General features: G+C 42.7%; 1 protein-coding gene across 3 annotated transcripts; it reads left to right on the plus strand.

Annotated features, from left to right (window-relative positions):
* The first annotated feature begins 4,099 nt into the window (after nucleotides 1–4,099).
* METTL2A (methyltransferase like 2A) lies at nucleotides 4,100–14,042 on the plus strand. 3 transcript variants are annotated; one of them, XM_032617778.1, is made up of 9 exons: nucleotides 4,100–4,230; nucleotides 4,437–4,538; nucleotides 6,247–6,605; nucleotides 7,703–7,752; nucleotides 8,088–8,148; nucleotides 9,608–9,747; nucleotides 11,225–11,331; nucleotides 12,753–12,818; nucleotides 13,673–14,042. In XM_032617778.1, exons 1-9 carry the CDS (start codon nucleotides 4,224–4,226, stop codon nucleotides 13,825–13,827), a joined length of 1,047 nt encoding a protein of 348 aa, XP_032473669.1. In that variant the 5' UTR covers nucleotides 4,100–4,223; the 3' UTR covers nucleotides 13,828–14,042. The 3 variants fall into 3 exon arrangements, with proteins under 3 accessions (XP_032473669.1, XP_032473668.1, XP_032473670.1); XM_032617777.1 differs by having other exon boundaries at nucleotides 4,106–4,230; nucleotides 4,437–4,528; XM_032617779.1 differs by lacking the exon at nucleotides 4,437–4,538 and having other exon boundaries at nucleotides 4,115–4,230.
* The last annotated feature ends 7,600 nt before the right edge of the window (nucleotides 14,043–21,642 follow it).

Consider the following 21,642-nt stretch of genomic DNA (forward strand, 5'->3'; position numbering starts at 1 on the left):
GAGCGGCTGGGCCCGTGAGCCATGGCCGCTGAGCCTGCACGTCCGGAGCCTGAGCTCCGCAATGGGAGAGGCCACAACAGTGAGAAGCCCGTGTACCACAAAAACAAACAAACAAACAAAACTGTCTAAGTATATTTGCCAGTCTTTATAATGTTATGTTTGGGACAAAAATAGATAACATTATAGATAAGTGATTACATTTTCTAAATAAAAGACAAAATTTCTGGTTTGACAAGAGATTTTTTTTTTTTGGTATGGCTGTGAGTATAACAGGCAACCTAAGAGATTTAACTTGGATGCCAAAATATTAGAATTCCTGGAATATTTCCTTGGGTCAATGTGATAACAGGACAGAATATTTTTAAGTACATCTGTCTTGGAAAATTTTAAATGTGCAGTAATATATTCTATTAAATTATCACACTGTTGATGACAGCATAAATTGGCCTCTCTCTGATGGAATACAGTATAGCAACAGGTACTCAGCCATTCATTCACCAATTATTTCCTGAGTTGCAAACTGTGTGGTGGACCCTGTTCTCAGACCTGGATATCTAACAGTGAGCAAACAGATAAAATGCTCTGACCTCCCAGAGCTTAATAACGGAGCTAATTATAACCGTTCATTCAGCACTTCCACTTCTAGAAATTAATCCTAAAGAAATAATCATGAGGGTGGGAGGGAGGGAGACGCAAGAGGGAAGACATACGGGGACATATGTATAACTGATTCACTTTGTTATAAAGCAGAAACTAACACACCATTGTAAAGCAATTATACTCCAATAAAGACGTTTAAAAAAAAAGAATTATGAATGTACAAAATGATTTAGTTATAAGGATTTTTCTCATGGTGAATTTTTAATAGTAAGAAACTTAAAGTAGCCTAATTGTCCAATATATTATGATACAGCTATACAAAACAATACAAGGGTCATTAAAATTATGTCGTAAAAGCATATTTCAGGGCTTCCCTGGTGGCACAGGGGTTAAAAATCTCCCTGCCAATGTAGGGGACACAGGTTCGAGCCCTGGTCCAAGAAGATCCCACATGCCGCGGAGCAACTAAGCCCATGCGCCACAACTACTGAGCCTGCACTCTAGAGCCCATGAGCCACAACTACTGAGCCCACGTGCTGCAACTACTGAAGCCCGCGCTCCTAGAGCCTGTGTTCCGCAACAAGACAATGTGATGAGAAGCCCTCACACCTCAATGAAGATTAACCCTGCTCACCATAACTAGAGAAAGCCCATACGCAGCAACGAAGACCCAATGCAGCCAAAAATTAAAAATAAATTAATAATCTTTTTCAAAAAAGCATATTTCAAGCAAAAGAATAACATTCACAATTACAAGGCAGACTACAACTGCTAAAAGGCATGAGAGAACGTTATGGGGTTGTTCTAAAACTTAACTATGATGGTGGTTGCACAAATACAGATTTTTATGAAAACTCATCAAATTTTCCATTTTAAATGGGTGAATTTAATTGTATGTAAATTATACTTCAATGAAACTGTAAAAAAAGAAGGGCACAAAGCAGTTTGTTCTGAAATTGTTTAACTTAAAAATTATTTCTATAAATAAATTAGAAAAAAAACACTGGAAGGATATAAACCAAAGTGTCTAATGGATTAAATTAAAGGTAGGATGGGATATTTTCTTTTTTTTTGTCTTATCTATATCTTCTAAATGTTCTACAATAAACATATATGTATTTTGCCATAAGGAAAAAGCCACAAAAGCTGCTTTAAAATTAACGTTGTTAAACCAGCTTATTCAATATCTAGGGCTGCTACGAAGGCTGTCCAGGTTCTATGAAACTGTTAAGGAGAGCAAATTAGGACACTAGGATACCTTCACCAGTCCTTCAGTTCCAGAGCACATGCTTACACAGCCCAGAACTTCCACTGACTGGAATTGAATGAAAGCCTGAAACAATTAACTACCCCTGTCTAGGGTTAAACACTCAAAGCAATAATCCAGCCTGAGAGTTCTTAACCTTTCCATGCTTTGAACCCATGCCACCCACTGAGCTGGAAGAGTTCTCAACACTCACCAGCAGAGGGACCCTTAGCTCCTCTGAAAGGGTAGTGCTTGCTGACACTACAGCCCAGTTGATACCACGGAGGACTCACAGATACATGTCTTCCAAATTCCTTCTGAAATATTATTTTAGGTGCTTCAAAAGATGGAAAAAAGGGACTTCGCTGGTGTCGCAGTGAATAAGACTCCACGTTCCCAATGCAGGAGTCCCTGTTTGATCCCTGGTCAGGGAACTAGGTACCACACGCATGCCGAAACTAAGAGCTCACATGCCACAACTAAGACCCAGTGCGACTAAATAAATAAATATTTAAAAAAAAAAAAGATGGAGAAAAATGAGTTGTACAGGTTAACCAAAGATAATTGTATAAAAGTTAAGTTTAGGATACTCTATCACATTTTATTAAAAGGCCCAAGTTGCTTGACATTTTAATTTTTTTTTTCTTTTTCCTTCTTTGCAGTACACAGGCCTCTCACTGTTGTGGCCTCTCCTGTGGCGGAGCACAGGCTCAGGACACGCAGGCTCACGGGCCCAGCCACTCCGTGGCATGTGGGATCTTCCCGGACCGGGGCACGAACCCGTGTCCCCTGCATCGGCAGGCGGACTCTCAACCACTGCGCCATCAAGGAAGACCTGCTTGACATTTTTAATGGCTCTAATTATTGGAACTAATATAGCAAGCAACTTCAAGTGAAGACAGAGAGTGAGCTATCTGCAAGAAGATACGCAGTGGGACTGTTGATTGGGACCACAAACAGCTTTTGGTGTGGGGAGGAAAAAAAAGCCTGTAGATGAAGGAACAAGATGCCAAAAATAAATATAAACCAACCACCTTATCTGCAAACAGCAGGCCTTGAGAAAAGATAAGAATCCTTGTACTTGTTTTTTGGAAAGGAGCTTTTGTTCAAAATGCTTCAAAAGACCTTGAGAATGGCAAAAGTATTTTGTCTTCAGATAAAGTAGTACAAGTTCTTTACTATCTTATCTTTTTGATTCACTCCTGTATTTTTCTTTGTGATTACAGAGGGTTTAGAGCTTGTTCCCATTTCTTTGGTGGGAAAGGTATAGAATCTTTCATTGCTCCCCTTGGTTTTGCCTATGGAAAGACTAAGCAGTGGAGTTAAACTATCACTGGTTACCAGTATGCTAAACCTAGTACTACATTACTTAAATAACTAACTCTTCCCTTCTCTTCTTACAAATGGTAGTCATCACTCTTCTACTGGAAGTCTTCTTAATTAACCTTACCTTATGTTGACAGCACACTTTCTTCTTCTGAGAATGTTTGTAGTAATTATCAAAATAGAAATGTAAGGCTGAAAATGCATTAATATAACTACATATGTGTATGTATTACAATTCTGACTGTGCAAATAAGCTCTCATACAGATAATCCAAAAAGGTAGTTATATTTTTAAACTTGTCCTTGGATATTCGATTTCATTTGACGAATAAACCTCGTGTTCTCAGAATTCATTTCATATCCTCCCCCAGAAAAAATATATATATAGTCCCACACTATTATATATATACTTTTTTAATATACATGTATACACATTTTTTCTTCCTTTTTCACACTGTGATAATCTGACTATAGAAGGTGGAAAACTGCCCTATTTCGTCACCCTGCTTGCTACCTTCCTCAATTATCTTGGTCATTAGCTCTATGGTGGAACTAGGTACCCTTAATTCTTAAAGTGATTCTAGATTTTTCCAGCCTTACAACTTAAGGGAAACTAGGGAAACTGTTAGAGGATCCCAGCATTAGAAAGGAGACTCAAGTAGAACGTCTCCCACTTTTTCGCCGGCCTCTTCAGGGACAAACGACTCTGGGGCGACACCCCGCCACCTCTCCTTCCCCAAGGAGCCCCGCGCGACCCGACGGACCCCGAGCGCCGCCTGGACGCCCGACTCCAAGGCCGCCCCGCCCCCAGGGCCGCCCCGCCCCGCCCCTCCTCGCCTCGTCCCGCCTCCGTCTTTTCCCGCCCAGACCGCTCGCCTTCCGGAAGGGGGCGTGACCTCGCAGGAAGTTCTCGCGTTAGGGAAAGGTAGGAATTTCCGGCTCCGGTGTCATGGCCGGCTCCTACACTGAAGGAGTAGATACTGCCGTCTGCGGGAAGAGGCAGCAGTTTGGGAGCCGGTTTCTGAGCGACCCGGCGCGCGTCTTCCACCACAATGCCTGGTAACCGCCCTGCCCCTCGCCCGGCCTGCGGTTCGCCCTCTGTCCCGGCGCCGTGGAGCGCTCCGAGAAACCCTTGACCGCCGGCCAGAGTCCTGCTGCCCTGCTCGAGGCGCTCTCCTTCCACGGGAGAGGCGCTCCGGGGCCATGGACTCACCTACCCGCAGCGGGAACCTGAGGCCCCTAAGCTACCCGTTTGATTTTCTCAGGGACAGTGTGGAGTGGTCAGAAGAGCAGGCCGCGGCGGCGGAGAGGAAAGTCCAGGAGAACAGTACCCAGCGGGTGTGCCAGGAGGAACAAGGTGCGCCCAGGTGGGCCCACAGTGGTATAGACAGCCAGCGTACTGCTGGACGTGCTCTCCCGGAGAGGCCAGAGAACCGAGGCCGCCGGGTCTTTGTTAGTGGACTGATACAGAATTCGGAGGTAGAACGGGAGTGGAGGGGATGGGCAAGGATGGGAAAGGGCTGCGCCTTAAAATCTTGTTAGGGCGTAGAACGTGTTTTGGTTTGGTTTTGGTTTTTTGTTTGGAAGAAGATAACCATCTTGATAGTATTTTCTAGTGATTTAAGTCTTTAGTTATGTTGACTAGATCCTTGTTAAAATGGCTGGCGTGTGGCAACCGTGTGGTCACATGATTGTCTTAGAGGGTGTATCGATACTTTCTCCATCTTTACGCTTCGCCTGAGGAAATGTTGCCATTAAAGCTAGATTCAAGTGGTCAGATTCTAAATATTGTTGGGGGGATGGCTAATGAGTAGTGAATTATGTGCCTTTTCTTTGTGTGATGGCTATGAGGATTTAGGGCTTCTGCCAAGGAAAGATGGATGAAGCAGAGTGGAAATAAGTCTGGCCAAAGAAAAAGAGGCCCCTTCTGCAGAGGTGGATGATTTCACTGCAACATATCCCTAGATACTAAAAAACTAGGACTGGTTGGGCCTGTGTCCTAAGTGACAATTGAAGGTAGCGCTAGGAATGGGAGAGTAGTACCCACTGAAAGAGTTCTGAACAACAATTAGAAGATTCCGGTTACAAAATATTCACCCTACATAGTTTGACAAAGACTAGATCAAAGCAAGTTAAGGTTGAAAGGGATTTTGAAAATCATATAGTCCAATATCCTCTTTTTACAGTTAAAGAATCTTGGACCTCAGGACATTAAGTGCCTTGCCCAGAGGTAAGCAGTTAGTAGTGGTGGAATTGAAATCCAGTTTCTCGGGTTTTTATTCTCCTACTACACTAGTCAAGGCCCTGTATTGGCAAAGAGCAGAAAACTGAAATCTAGTTATAAACCAGTGTTATCTCAAAAAAATAATAAATTAGTAAAAAGGAAAAACTGAAATCTAGGTCTGCTTACGTTAAACAGCAGCTTTCTTTTAAATAGTCCATACCTTAGTCTCTCCTGTACTCTATCATCAAATCTCTTCTCATCTGAAGACATTTTCCCCTCTTTGTCAGCATTTTCTATTTCCATTTTTAGTCTCTATTAGTAGTAGAGAATTTATTTCTGGGCTCCACACTCTAAAGAATCACTGACAGAGGAACATAATGTAAAGAGCTACCTGTATCATAACCATTGATTTCACACGGGGAGTAACTGAAGAACCTGGGACATTTAGCTTGTAAAAGAGGATTTAGAAGGGGAAATAATTGTCCTCAAATACAAAAGAGTTGTTCTCTTTGGCCCTGAGAAATAGTAGGACCTTTTGATCAGAAATGATTAGACAGATTTTTTGCTTAATATTAGGATTTTCTAGTAGTTAAGAGCCATCCAAAGATGTGAGGGGAAATTTGATAGGTAGTAAGTTCTCTGGCAGAAGTTGAACTCCCTGGAAGGACAAGATACACAGCAAATTCAAGTGTGATAGGTGGTAGGACTAAATGACCACCAGCTCTGAGACTGTGGCTCTACCTGAGTATAACTTTTAGTACAAATTTTGGTGAAGCAGGATGGTGATTTACACTATATACAGATAAAATATTGAGAGATGGTTCTTAAAATTCCTTCTTAACTATTTACAGTTGATTATGAGATCAATGCCAACAAATACTGGAATGACTTCTACAAAATCCACGAAAATGGGTTTTTCAAGGATAGACATTGGCTTTTTACTGAATTCCCAGAGCTGGCACCTAGCCAAAACCAAAATCACTTGAAGGCTTTGCTCTCAGAGAACAAGGGGAGTGAAGTACCTGCATGTAGAAGCAGTGAGGATGGATCTGGTTTAATAATAGAAGCACAGCACAGTTGTTCTTCAGTCAGCCTTGGACGTAAAACACAGCCACCTCCTGTGGAAGAGAATGTGACTCAGAAACTCCGTCACCTGGAAGTCTGTGCTGATGAGTTTCCTGGATCCTCAGCCACCTACCGAATACTGGAGGTAACCTCCCTTTATTGTCCTGGTAGTGGGGTTAATGAGGCTGTCTTACTATGCACATAGGGTGGCAGTAGAGAGGCTGACCACCAAAGTAACTTCTGACTGATGAACCTGACTAGACTGGACCCTTATGTTGGCCTGGAAACACCTCCAGGTGTTTGAACTAATGAAATGCCCTAGATGCAGACCAGATACCTGGTGGTCATCCAAACAAAGACAGATCACCTGCTATCTGGGAGCATTATATTGCATCCAGAAGTTGTAGCATCCTGCTGTACCTGCCATCTAGTAAGGAGTCCCAGGTCAGAAGACAGCTTTTGTTACTTCTAAGATAGTTATGAGATGGAGAGGTTAGTTGCGGTGGTACCTACTCTCAATTGTGGGAGAATTCTTGTTTTCTCAGTTTGGATGTGTGGCAGAGGCTAGGCTAGACCTGAAAAAGTGTCTAGGGTGGGCACTGTAACAAATATTCACAGAAGTGACAACACACTCCACCAGAAGCTGACTAGTTTTGGGACTGAGTCCTCTGGCATGACTTTGTGCTAGTCCCTTACCCAGCAGAATGGGACTTCTGCCTCTCTCTGCCTCATAGTTGTTACGGGGGTTGATTGAAGTAAGGTATGTAAAATGACTGAGAATAGTGTCTGGCACGCAGTAAGCCCTTAGTAAATGGTGCTGTTTTTATTATTACCACACCCAGCGCTGAATTTAGGACAGTGTTGCCATGGTCCTCCCTTCATGAATTTTTCAACCCAGTCTGCTAGAAACATTTTTCCCATAATGATATAGTGGAGCTCAGTAAGAAAATGTTTTGTTTACAGGACCATTTGCCAAAACTCAGAAAGTAAAAGCAGCCCATGCCCTTTTTTCCAGACCATCTCCCTCCCACTAGTGAAAGCCCATGCTCTCATCTTTTATGGCTATCTCTTTAAGGGTTCCCAAGGTCAAGGGCAGGGAATGTCATGAGTACTATTTAGCTCTGGTCACTACACCTTCCCTAATACAATTAGACAAGATTATCCGTTATTGATTATTTATCTAGCTTTAGGGAATTAATTCTTTGGAAAGTTCTGTGATTAATAGTTCATTTCTGTCTACAGGTTGGTTGTGGTGTGGGAAACACAGTCTTTCCAATTTTGCAAACTAACAAGTAAGTTTGTTGTAAAGTTTAACTACATGACAGCAAAGAAGAAAAAAGTGAGGGGTTGTTGTTTCTTAGAACTCTTACTGCATCCAAGTGGTAATAGTGGTTCTTGGGAATTGTGGGTTATAGGAGATTAGATATCTACATTATCCATTTATGGATTGTTTTGACTTAATTTTATTTATGAGTTATCTTTGTCATCAGGGAAATTAGTGGGTATTAAACCTGTTGCATTGTTAATATATGGTACCTTCATATTTTAACTCTGCTACATAGGAAAGAGGATAGACATAGTACAGTTTGTAATCTAATTGTTCTGCTGTTTTTTCTGCCCATTTCAGTGACCCAAGACTCTTTGTTTACTGTTGTGATTTTTCTTCCACAGCTGTAGAACTGGTCCAGGTAAGTGCAGTGCTCCTGTCACTAATTTTCACTGACTTAAGGGGGAAAGGGTCTGCTAAAAGTCAAGGTCTCTAGCTATTTTCTTATTGTACTGTGGTCTGAAAGTAAAAGATGTACTGAAACATCATGGAGTAGAGGAAAGGACCAAATGTGAATACAGAATATGTTGCTTGCCTGCTGTGAAACTTTGGGCGGGTCTCTTGACCTACCCAAACTCATGTTTTAAGGATTAAAATGAGATGATTATTTCATTCAGGATTCTTTGAGTTACAAGTTACAGAAACTTCTAGACAAACTCAGCTAAAGGGATTGTCATAGAACTCAAGGGCGTAAAGTGTAGCCAGGACTAAAACTCAGCCCTGAAAAGGTGTCAGGTACCAAAGGCAAACTGGCTGGCTGGTGAGATGTTGCCGCCCCCTCCTATCACAATACCTCCCTCAAGTTCACAGTGTCTTATCTCTCATTGCCCATTTGCCTTTTGTTTTGTTTTTTCTTTGCAGACCAGCTTTCTCTAATAAGTTTTTCCTGGTTTTGCACGTGGCCTTGGCCTCAGCATACTTGCCCCTCCCAGTCCCTTACAAGTCTCCCCTCTTCACGTGTTCCCAAAACCTCCCCTCAATGACAGTGTCTTGATTCCAAAGTCCCCAGAAAGTCTGATTGACTCAACCCAGCTGACAGTCTACTTGCCCTGTTTCAATTAGCTGTGGCCAATGAGGAACAAAGTCACATTTTTGGAGAAGAGAGATGTGGATAGGCAAGTTACCCTAAAAATGTGTGTGTTATAATAATGTATGATGCTCCTAGCGTAGGAGCTCAGGAATTGGTAATAATTCTGGATTTTTTTTTTTTTTCTTCACTGCTTGGCTTGCAGGATCTAAGTTCCCTGACCAGGGATCAAACCCAGGCCCCTAACAGTGAAAGCATTCCCTAACTGGATCGGCCAGGGAATTCCCACTTCTGGAACTATTCTTGCAAACCTGTACCAGACGAATATTGAGGCTTATCCTAAGTTAATTTAATGATAATAAATTGTAGGTTAAATCTTCCACATCTAGAGAGAGATTTTCCTGGAGAATTCTATGATCTGTGTAATACGCTGCAGTAGGAGTTTAAATCATGCTTTTTCAGTACGTTTTGTTTTCCTCCTTATGAGGTTTCTCTTTGCCCTTTTGGTCACTTACCTTCCTGGTCATTTTCCAGTCCTCAGATCTGACTCCGCATCAGAATAAAGACTAAAATTAGAGGAGTTGGGAACATTCCATTTTAAGCATACCAGTTAGATTCCACAGGGTCCTAGAGTTGTTCCTGATTCTTACCCTAAGAGTAAGAATGTTTTCCGTAATGGCAAGAACTATCTCCTCAGTGGGAAGAGGCGGTGATTACGTTTAAAGCAAGATAGCTTTCCTTGAGGCTATGTGAACATTTTCTAGCCTGTGTCCTCTCTTCCATCTGTCTGCAGACAAATTCAGCATATGATCCTTCTCGGTGTTTTGCCTTTGTTCACGACCTGTGTGATGAAGATAAGAGTTACCCAGTGCCCGGGGATAGTCTTGATGTCATCATCCTCATATTTGTTCTCTCAGCAATCATTCCAGACAAGTAAGTTTTAGATCCCTTAGCCAGTAGCATAGCAAAAACAAAGCTTTGGTCAGGGACCTGGATGTCAGAGTTGGAACCTAAATAAGAAGGATTTTATTAATGTTCTGATAGGCAGGAAGAAGCTCCTCCATCCTAGGAGGAGTAGGAGCTTCTCAACTATTTTTCTAAATTTGTCTTGGAGTCCAACTTCTGGTTTAGCATCTAAACCTCTGCTTGTTGACTGCAGTGCTCGGTTCTTCTCATGATTATGGTTTAACATCCCCAGAGAGTGAGGGGGCTGTCTTAGTGGGTATGTGGAAATTTCCTATTGACCATCACATAGCATGATGTCTTAGAACTGTGGATGCCACAGCTATTAGAGAACATCCCATTATTGGCCTTTTAAATGCTTTCAATAAAACAAGCTTATTAACAGCACAAAATTTACAGTGAAGTTTAACTCAGGTGTTCTCTGTTTAAGTTCTTCAGAAAACTGTAGTACAGGAGAATTCCGTAAAATCACGATTAGATAAAAGGAAAGTCAGTTGGTTTACCCTAAAAGATACCATTAAAGTCTCCTAGACAGGCAGCCAGTTGTCCCGACGAAGGTGAAATACTGTCTCAAGGAGGCAGTAGCATTCGGGGCAGTTGCGGGGGGTGGGGGGTGACTGGCTTTCTCTAGCCCACATTTCCTCTAGGATAGCATTGTGTCATCTGACCTGACAGAGATATTGTGAGTGAGAAATAAAGGCAGGTGGAGGGCAGCCCAAACAGCCTGGCATGGTTTTAAACATTAATTGCAGAAACTCACATGCTGTACACTTTTAAAAACTGATATGGACTGAAACAAAACATTAAAATTAAAAATTCATTATTCAGTGTTTAAATAGACTTTCACATGGTTTTTGTAAGTTTTAAGCATTTATACTTTTGCAGTGGTTAAAGCTGAAACCTGCACTGAGACTCTGTATATGGAAAGTGCAGTCAGAAGTGTAAAGCAGTCTGCCCAGAGTACTCATTTGCATATATAGACTGTATCACCATGTAAATTGTAAGTTCTTGAGGTTCAGTCTTCATTTAACAGATGGAAGGATGCAGGCTGCATTCAAAGAGCTTGGGCCTAGTGGGGCAGGCAGATGGGTCAACTAGCAGTGTCCATACCGGGTGGTCAGGGGTCCTCTCAGATCCGTGGGAGCCTGGTGTAGGATTGGCTTCCCCATGAGGAGTGGGAAGTGAATCAGGCAGAGAGCATGTAACTTCCCCCACGGTGGACCTCTGCTGAAGAAGCAGGCCTCTTCAGACCTCTTCATACTGAAGGCAGTGGATTGGAGGCACAGTTGTGAGCAGGCAGCAGAAGGCACAGCAGAGGTTTGGGCATGTGCTCAGGTTATAACTGAAACAAGAGCGGAGGAGATTTCAGGGATTTTCGGGATATGCTACAGGGGAGAGGAACCCTATCCTTAAGGAGATCTGATCTTCGTTCCCTGCTGCCCCACAGGATGCAGAAGGCTATCAACAGGCTAAGCAGGCTTCTGAAGCCTGGAGGGATGATGCTTCTGCGAGATTATGGCCGCTATGACATGGCTCAGCTTCGGTTTAAAAAAGGTATTTTCCCACTATAATCAAAACAACGGTTTTGCCATAAGAATAGTCATACAAATTAGTGGAATAAAATAGAGACTCTCGAATTATATAGCTCCATACATAAAGCCATTTAATACATGATAAGGGTGGTATGTTTTTGAAGACTTGTATAATCTAGGTGTTAGGGAGGTCTTTTTTAGAAAAAGGCATTTGATTACATAAACAGTTTTTAAGTGTGGTATGGCAAAAGATGCCATTAAAGTTAAAAGACAAATGACAGATTGAGGACAAATATTTTCAGTTAAAGGAACAGATAAAGACAATGTCAGTGCTCTTCAAGCAGGGCTGTTGGCAAATTGATAAGGGAAAAGATCAGTGACCCACCAAAAAACAGACAAGAAGTGTTTTAGAGTTGATATACTAAAGAGCAGATCCAAATGGCTGAAACCAAAATTTCAAGAAAATAAAAATAACAATGAGATACCTATTGCTGGCTGATTCAGAGAAAGAGATACACTCTTCCATTATTGGTAGAAATAGAAATGGTTACAGCCTTTCTTTAAGCATCCTAGTGTTATCTATCCAATCCAACAGTCCTTTTGGGATTTATTCAAGAAACAGCACATAATATGTGTATGATAAGCAAAATCTTGGAAACAAAGTGACTGCCTCTGGATAGGGGAATGTTGTGCATATCACATGAGATAGACCCCATACCACTGGTCTTGGGGGGAGTTCCATGCTATATTAACAAGTGAGAAAAACAATGTGCACATGGGTATTTTAAACTTAATCCCATGTATAACAGTAACTGGGGAAAAATAAGATTATTTGGACATTCAAAAGGTATAGAAGGATTGATTACATATCAGGTTGTTAAATTGACAAGGTCAGGGGGCTTAGCAGCAGGAGGGGAAGTGTGTGTCTTTGATAAAAACAGTATATATGTGATCATATTTATGAATGTGCATGTGGATACGTAGAGAGACATGCAAAAGGACAGTCACTAAAACAGGAATAGTGGCTGTCTCAGATTTCCTTAAACTTAGCTATATTCCTTGAGGTTTTTTTAAACGTGTTTTTAGAGGGGCAGAAGGCTGTTTAGAAAGTTGTTTCTGTTTTTAAACAAAGTGTATGCACTATTTAATCGGGGAGGGAGGGAAAAACAAGCTATTTTCATCATGAAACGGAACTGTAGAACAGGGGGCTGAGAATTGCATGTGTTAGCTAACACTGAAGTTTGATTATTCCCCTTGGGCTGCTCTTCTCCAAAGCACCATTCCTTTGTAGGAGAGAAATTGCAGATTCCTGCAAAGTACGAGTGTAACCAAGAAAAGGATCCATTCTTGGCCCAAGAAATTGATATCTTGATGCACATTTGATTGGCAATGAAATTCAAAGTGCTTTAAAGTTTCTCTGGTCTTTACCACATCACTCTGCAGGTCAGTGTCTGTCTGAAAATTTCTATGTGAGAGGCGATGGCACCAGAGTGTACTTCTTCACGCAAGGTATGAAAGCACTCGTCTTTATGCTGACAGCCCCCACAGGGCCAGATTACATGTTCCTCCGTGTGCTTTCAGAAGTGAAATCATCTGGCCCCTTCTATCTTTCGCAGCCTCTTCTCTGCCCTTCCCCACCTCTCAGCCTACCTTCAGCCACCTTGAACCACTCACTGCTCCAAGTAGGCTCAGCTTGTCGGATCCTTCTGTCCCTCCTTTGCTCTTCTACTGGCTGCTCTTCCTCTCTATCACTTTGTCCAAAACAGGAACCTGCCCATTTTGCAAGACTCCACTGTAGCTGTTTCAGGCTCTAAGCTGGGTTGTACCTTAGGAGCACCTGAGTTATGGTGAACTCATGGCCCCCTGGGTTCTAGGTATAACTCAGAACTGCTCTCCTCTGCTGCTTGTCCTGCTGCCGGTTTCCTCCTCCTCCAGTGCCTTATGAATACTTCATTCCTGGGCCATTTGTCAGGTCACATACTTTTTTGAACCTTTAGTTAGTGATGGAACCTCTCTCCTAAAAAAAAAAAAATGGCCTCGACATGCCATATATGTCAATTTTTGCATATAATTGTAAGGTGTACGTAGAACCCTAGAAAATTCTTTCTCATCAGCTAACTTTTAGAGAGGTTCTCCCTGTGGGTTCCAGGCTGCCATTCACTCATGGTTTGCCTTCCCCTACCTAAATGTGGACTTGCTGCTACCAAGCCACTACTGCATGTGTAACTAAACAATACTGCTCAAGCCATTTAAAATCTATAAATAAGGACAGCAATCTCACAGAGTGCCGTTTAACATGGGAAGTGGTAGGCACAGTGCTTTTTCTTCAGGGGAAAATATATAAACATCTCTTTCCAAACTAGATGAACTGGACGCACTTTTCACTACTGCTGGACTGGAAAAGGTTCAGAACCTGGTGGATCGCCGGTTGCAAGTGAATCGAGGGAAACAACTGACAATGTACCGAGTTTGGATTCAGTGCAAATATCGTAAGCCTCTTCTGTCCAGCACCAGCTGAGAGGCACCTGCTCCTGACAGGCGAGGTCTTTGGGGCTTTTTAAAAAGAACGCCCACAAATGGTGTCTTTTAGGTATTAAACCATTCAAGGATTCCAACAGATTTGAACCTAGGAAGAATTATTTTATATCAAGATTCTAACCATTTTTTATAAAGCAGAAACACACCATTGTAAAGCAATTATACTCCAATAAAGATGTTTTTAAAAAAACACAACAACAACAACAACAAAAGATTAACCATTTTTGCTTCATATTTGTGAAGCCCTGTGGTATATACTTCTCTCATTTTTTTTTCTTACTTGGAGATCTCAAAGAACCTTTCTTGCCATTTTGTAACTTAATAGTTGAAATGTTATTCATGGGAATCAAAGAATTTATTTCCATGTGTAAGTATTATATATGATGAAGTGAATAACTGAGTTGCATTAAATTAGTTGGGGATTCAAATGCCTAGACTAAGAAATTGATACAAAGATGACTAAAGGTCTCATTCAGTGGTCATCAGGGATGCAAATTAGGAAGAATCACCTGTCTTTGGATATTGTCCTGACTCCAAAAAAGAGCATCAAAATACGGTGTCCTTGTTAAGTATTTGGTCATGGTCTCTGCTTGACCTTAGTTCCATGGAATTTTAAGTACTGTTTCCCCATCTAAGTAACCTGCATCTAAAAAAATTAAAAGGATCTTCACTTTTAGCAAATTGTCTTTCTGTGTGTGCCCTTAAATGTTTGACTGAGAGACATTTTAGCCATTTCACTTCTGAATGTGAGCCTTTCATCCCTGTTACTTTTTTAATGTGATCGCCCCCGTTGATGGTCCACAAACTATATGATGTGTTCTTCATTTTACTGAATTAAGAATTTTCAATTCTTCATTCCTACATTTTTGGTTTTTAACTCAAACTTTAATATTCTCATAATTTAATATTCTCATAATTTAATTCTCATAATTCTCATAATTATAAAAATATAAGTCATAAGCATTTATTTTAGTAATTCCAAACTTACAGAGAAGTACAGTACCAGAAATACTGTGAGAATAGTCAACTTTTTTCTGAATTGTTTTTTCTTTTTTTTTTGGCCACACTACATGACACGTGGGATCTTACTTCCCTGATCAGGAATTAAACCGGTGAACCGTGCAGTGGAAGCACGGAGTCTTAACCACTGGACCTCCAGGGAGGTCCCTTGAACCATTTTTTTTTTTAAAGATTGAATTTTAGTTATTTTTGGCTGTGTTGGGTCTTCATTGCTGCGTGCGGGCTTTCTCTAGTTGCAGTGAGCGGGGGCTACTCTTCATTGCAGTGCGCGGGCTTCTCACTGTGGTGGCTTCTCTTGTTGCGGAACACAGGCTCTAGGAGCATGGGCTTCAGTAGTTGCAGTACCCAGGCTCAGCAGTTGTGGTTCACGGTCTCTAGAGCATAGGCTCAGTTGCTCCGCGGCATGTGGGATCTTTCCAGACCAGGGCTGGAACCCGTGTCCCCTGCATTGGCAGGTGGATTCTTAACCACTGTGCCACCAGGGAAGTCCCCTTGAATCATTTTTAAGAGTAAGCTGCAAGGTGATATCCCAACACTGCTGCATGTTTTATACTGTGCAATTTGTGTAACTGAAGATGTTCTCCTATATCACCGAATATATCCATCAGAAGTGGATAATTAACATGGAAGTGGACATTAACATGGAAATCCTACTATCCACAGGTAACCAAGTTTTCCCAGTGGTTCCAATAATATCCTTTATCATCAAAAAAAAAAAAAGGCCTTCTGTTGCATATAGTAGTCATTTCTCAGTCTCTCAGTCTGGAACAATCCTTGAGGTTTGTTTTCATGATCTTGACATTTGAAGATTACAGGCTATTTTGCAGACTGCCCTCAAATTGGGTTTGTTAATGCCTCATGACTTGGTTCAAGTACATATTTTGGGCAGGAATATCAGAAGTGATGCTATTGTGGTCCATGATTTTGATGAACCCTGGTGGTGGTGGTGTTAACTTTGATCACTTAATTGGGGTGGTGCCTGCTGGGTTTCTGCACTGAAAAGTTCCTAATAACTATTTTGTAGGGTAGTGCTTTGACACTAAACATCCCATTCCTCATTAAACTCTACCCCTTAGTTTAAGCATCTATTGCTGTTTCTTGGCTGAATTACTACTATGATGGCAGCCCAGTAATGTTTTTGAATCCCACATTCCTCCTGTACTTATTGGTTGGCATTCTACCATAAGGAAGGCTTCCTTTTCTCTATTCATTTGCTTATGGACTCCTGGGTTTGTTTTACTCAATGATTATTATATATTACTATCATTTTGATATTTTATGATATTGATGCTCATGTTGTCCCAGATTTGGCCAGTGGGGGCCCCTTCAAATGCTTCTGTGACCTTTTGATATGTGCAGGAAGCAGGAAGACTCCGCTTTTTTTTTTTTATTATTATTCATTTATTTAACTTTTGGCTGCATTGGGTCTTTGTTGCTACGTGGGGGCTACTCATTGTGGTGGTTTCTCTTTGTTGCAGAGCATGGACTCTAGGTGCACGGGCTTCAGTAGTTGTGGCACACGGGCTCAGTAGTTGTGGCTCGTGGGCTCAGTAGTTGTGACTCACGGGCTCTGTAGAGCGCAGGCTTGGTAGTTATGGTGCATGGGCTTAGTTGCTCTGCGGCATGTGGGATCTTCCTGGACCAGGGCTCGAACCCATTTACACTGCATTGGCAGGCAGATTCTTAACCACTGCGCCACCAGGGAAGTCCCAAGACTCAGGTTTTATACCTAACTGCAAAGCACAAGGTAGGTGCTGGGAAGATGGAAAAAAAACTGTTCCTGTTGTTATGAATGCTTTAGAGATGCTGAGGGAAGGTCTTTAGTGGATCATTTAATATATCTGTTCTTCATTTCAAAGGACAAATGAAATACCATTCCAGCACTTCCAAGCACAAGTTGTTCCAGGCTCACCTTGTACTTTCTCTGCCCCAGTCTGAACCAGCTATTTCCCCCAAGGAGTTCTAGTTTCTTTTAATAGAGCAAGGTATTTAGAAACCAAGCCAAGGGTGCTCATTGCTATTGTGTTGCCTATTCCCAGGCCCCCTCAGTGGATGGAGCTCAGGGATATATGTATATGTATACATACTTACATCTATATTTCTGTACTTAAATATATATTGAGGGTTCCCTGGTGAAATATATATTGAGGGCTTCCCTGGTGGCGCAGTAGTTGAGAGTCCGCCTGCCAATGCAGGGGACACGGGTTCGTGCCCCGGTCCAGGAAGATCCCACATGCCGTGGAGCGGCTGGGCCCGTGAGCCATGGCCGCTGAGCCTGCGCGTCCGGAGCCTGAGCTCTGCAACGGGCGAGGCCATGACAGTGAGAGGCCCGCGTACCGCAAAAAAAAAAAAAAAGAAATATATATAGATATATAGATATATATATATATATATATATATATATATAGAAAACCACTTCAAACCAGTACATTTGATTCCAATCCAACACCACAGGATTTATTCTAGTTTTTATTCTTTCTCTCTGTACTTGTTCTCTTTTCCAACAATCCCAAATGCCCACAATCCTCAACATATTGGGATAATCCAGTCATATGTAACCATTCTTTTGTCACCACACATGGATGCCCTCTCACCTCTTGGGCTCTTTGACACCCTCTCCAAGCCACTGTTTCCATCATTACCTCACCTAGACACCCTCCTCACCCAGACACCCTCCTGCCCTGGATTCAGCACCCCACAGAGCCACCACCACCCCTCTGCCCCTGCACTAACACCTACCTTGCTTGGTTTCACCTCTTTTAAAAGGTAGGAGTAAAGGAGCTCCCATCTTTTCCATTGTAATGAATTTATTTAAAATGAAGACACTGGGGCTTTCCTGGTGGCGCAGTGGTTAGGAATCTGCCTGCCAGTGCAGGGGACATGGGTTCAAGCCATGGTCCGGGAAGATCCCACATGTTGCGGAGCAACTAAGCCCGTGTGCCACAACTACTGAGCCTGTGCTCTAGAGCCCACGAACCACAACTACTGAGCCCACATGCCACAACTACTGAAGCCCATGTGCCTAGAGCCCATGCTCCACAACAAGAGAAGCCACTGCAATGAGAAGCCTGTGCACCGCAATGAATAGTAGCCCCCGCTCGCCGCAACTAGAGAAAGACTGCACGCATCAACGAAGACCCAGTGCAGCCAAAAATTTTAAAAATAAAATACATTCACTGGAATGTATTTCATTTGTCTTTTGAAATGAAGAACAGCTTTATTAAATGATCCACTAAAGACCTTCCTTGCAGAAGTCTGCAAGGCTGTGATAGACTTCACCTCAGAGGTCACCTACGCCCAGCCAGCTGAAGGGGCATCTCCAACAAGGTCTCCATCCATGCAGCAGTGACGGGACTCCCAGTGGAGGAGGTGGTCTGCCTCAGTGCTGGCATCAACACCACTCGCTACAAGCTGATGTTGGCAGATACTGTGATTGAGAAATTTGCTTCAATTAAGAGTGAAATTGAAAAACTGAAGATGAACAAGGACCACTTAGAGAAGGTTTTACAAGGTGGGTCAGCAAAAGCCAAAGAATTAGCATATCCCATGTGCCAGGAGATGAAAAAATTGGTGGGACTTCTATAAGAAGTTTCAGCTAGTCACAAAAAGGCTTTTCTATCTTTTGGTCTGTGCACTCCAGTAAAGGCAGCTTTCCTCACAAGAGAAAAATTATGGTTTGGGGACACTTAATTTGGTATACCTGATCATTGGCTTCATTTGATGAATAATGATTTGTAGCTTTCAAAAACAGAACAAGAAAACCTTCCTTTGGCATCGCTGAAGCATTTCAAAGCAACAGGAACAATTTTTATTCCATCATCCTAGTACCTGCCTTGTGCTTTGGGCTTAGGTATAAAAGTTGAGCCTTTTCCTCCCCCTCTCCTGCTCCCTATACCTCTCTGCCACCTGCCAAGCTCTCTGACTCTTTATCTGTCAAGCTAACTTGAACTCTGTAAGGGACTTTGCATAATTTTTCAGCCTTGGAATCACTAATGGGGGGCAGAGGACAAATATGGTCAGGGTAGATTAAAGTATGACCTCAGTGCCACTCAAAAAAATACAGACTGCCTGGATTATAAGTCTGACTCCAGTCTGACTCAATACTCTTTTTTTTGAATTTTATTTTATTTACTTTTTTATACAGCAGGTTCTTATTATCTGTTTTACACATATTAGTGTATATATGTCAATCCCAATCTCCCAATTCATGCCACTACCCCCCACCCCACCCCGCCACTTTCCCCCCTTGGTGTCCATACATTTGTTCTCTACATCTGTCTGACTCAATACTCTTAAAGCAAGAAAAGTGCTTGTGTTGGCTGGGAAGGTAGCTCCACATGTGAAACTGCTCAGGAAGTGTGGTTTAGATTCGAGTCTAGTAGAGAAGTGTTTCTGAAACTGATCTTCCTAAGTGGTGTTAATTTGGCTGAGGAGATAAATTCAACGTTGTTTGAAACATGAGGGACAGTTTAATTTGAGACAGGTGCACCAGAGCTATTAGAGAGAAGCCGTGTTCCTGAAGGTGGTGCCCAGGGTCAGGGAGTAACACTGTCACCTGGAGACCATGGGTTCTTACACCTCAGAAGTGATTCATCGCCCGATTTTGTGTGCTTCATCTTGAACCTGGCCTCTGCTAATGCTGTCAGATCTATGCAGTGGGTCCACTACCTGCCTTCGTGTGAGTTCATACTCTCTTGGGCTCTGACTAGGAAATTAGGGCCTTGGAAACTTAGTAGGAAAAGGAAAATCTAATGTACTAAAACATCCTACTTTCCTCTAATTGATTCCTATCTTTGATTAAAGACGTTACTTTAGTAATAGTAGGGGGTTCTATCTGCGGCTTAAAAGATGAACTCAGGACAAACCGCTTCTTTCACTCTGTTCACAAAGGCCTTTTTTTGGTTTGTGGCTGCAGCTGCTATTTTCAGTGCCGGGCTGCATCGATGCGTTGCACATTTTTATATGCTTCTTAATTCGGTGTGCAGGTTGATTTGGGAGCCTGGGTTGAGAGGTGGGAGGGGTGCTGGTGATGAATTTTGCAAGTAAAAACACCAAAATGGTGTATCACAGCCACCTCACTTTACTCCAGTGAATTTCTAGGTGCAAGATTGGATATCGATTGTCTCTTGACTGTAGTCAGTGGACTGTACTACATGACCAAGTTACAGGACAAACAGCCACAGTCAGAGTCCATGCTCCAATGGGGGCCCTGAGACACAGTAGCCAGTAACCTTGACCAAGGGCTCAAATTTGGCATCTTCACCCTGAGGTAAGCCCCAAATTGCATTCATTCATTCATCCCCCACCTTCCTTTCTCCATTAAAACTTAAAATATCCAGGAATTCCCTGGTGGTCCAGTGGTTAGGACTCCATGCTTTCACTGCTGAGGTCCCAGGTTCAATCCCTAGTTGGGGAACTAAGCCCACAGCGCAGCAAAAAAAAAAAAAAAATCCTTAGAAGGAGCCACACTTTAAACACTTCCACGAGGAGGAGCAGGACTGGAGAAAGCCCTCGCGTCCTGTGCCGCCAGTGAGCCCCCCATGCCCTGCTCAGCCTTGCTTCCCATTGCTCAGCATTTATTGGGTGATGAAGGCTGACACTCAGTGGAGCTCAGGAAATGATGAATTCCTTGGGAACTTTGTATTCTCAGCACTTAGCCGAGTAGCCAGCACCTGGCCCACGGTCGTGCACGATGCATGAGGACTGAATGACTAAGTAGCTTTTTCCTGCCATGCCCCCACCCCCGACAACAGACATGCATTGGCACACAGTTTGTATTTAACTTCAGAAGACCGTAGTGTACAGGACTGTGGTTGCAAGTATCAGCAGCTCAAGCTGACTTAAGGGAGAAAACAGAAGGTGGGAGGACACAGAGTGTCTCATGGACGCCCAGGCAGAAAGGTAGAGGGGCCTCAGGAGCCCTGGGAAGTGTGTACTCACTAGCACTCCCCAGTCTGGCCAAGGACCTTCCCTGCTCCTTGGTCCACTTGTAGGAGGCGACCATCAACCCTAAGGCTTGATGTCTCTGTAATATGAGTGTGTTTCTCTGTGTGTGTGTGTGTGTGTGTGTGTGTGTGTGCGTGTGTGTGCGCACGCGCACACACATTTAGGAGTAAGCAGTTGCCAGAATGGGTTTACAGACCAAGCAGAGTCCCCAAAAGGCATCCACAGAGCACCCTTTATGTGACATCTGGGCACCACCATTTATTTACTTGCTCTTTTAAAATTACTTACATTCTTAAATTTATTTTTAAAGGAAACTTTATATCACTGTGATAAATGTAAAATAAGTATTTGTCCTGAACAAAAGTATTTTTAAAAAATAAATACAATGATAACAAGAGAGTAATATAAGTTCTATTTGGATCCCATTGCTGGTCAAAAGCTCTGAGCCCCAGGCCTGGAAACACCGCAGTGGACAGAGCAGAGTCACAGCTCTCTCGGAGCTCACACTTAAATGGGGCGATTCCAACAGTAAACCTATAAAACATGAGTCAGGTGGGCATATGCCAGGAAGAATCGAGCAGGGTAGGGAGGACAGAGAGGTGACAGGGAGCAGGGGAAAGGGCCCTCTGAGGTGGGGTGGGCAGAGAAGATCTCCTGGAGGAGGTGACATTTTTCATGGGATGTGTGGAGGCAGGGCCTTCAAGGCAGAAGGAATGGCCACTGCAAAGGCCTAAGGATCTTGGTAGACTCCACCCCACGGCATGGGCAACACTGCATCACAAATAGAAGCTTAGGGGACCATTGCTCACTCTTGTAATAAAAGTATCTG

The sequence above is a fragment of the Phocoena sinus genome, chromosome 20, assembly GCF_008692025.1.
Source record: "Phocoena sinus isolate mPhoSin1 chromosome 20, mPhoSin1.pri, whole genome shotgun sequence".
Classification (NCBI taxonomy): domain Eukaryota; kingdom Metazoa; phylum Chordata; class Mammalia; order Artiodactyla; family Phocoenidae; genus Phocoena; species Phocoena sinus.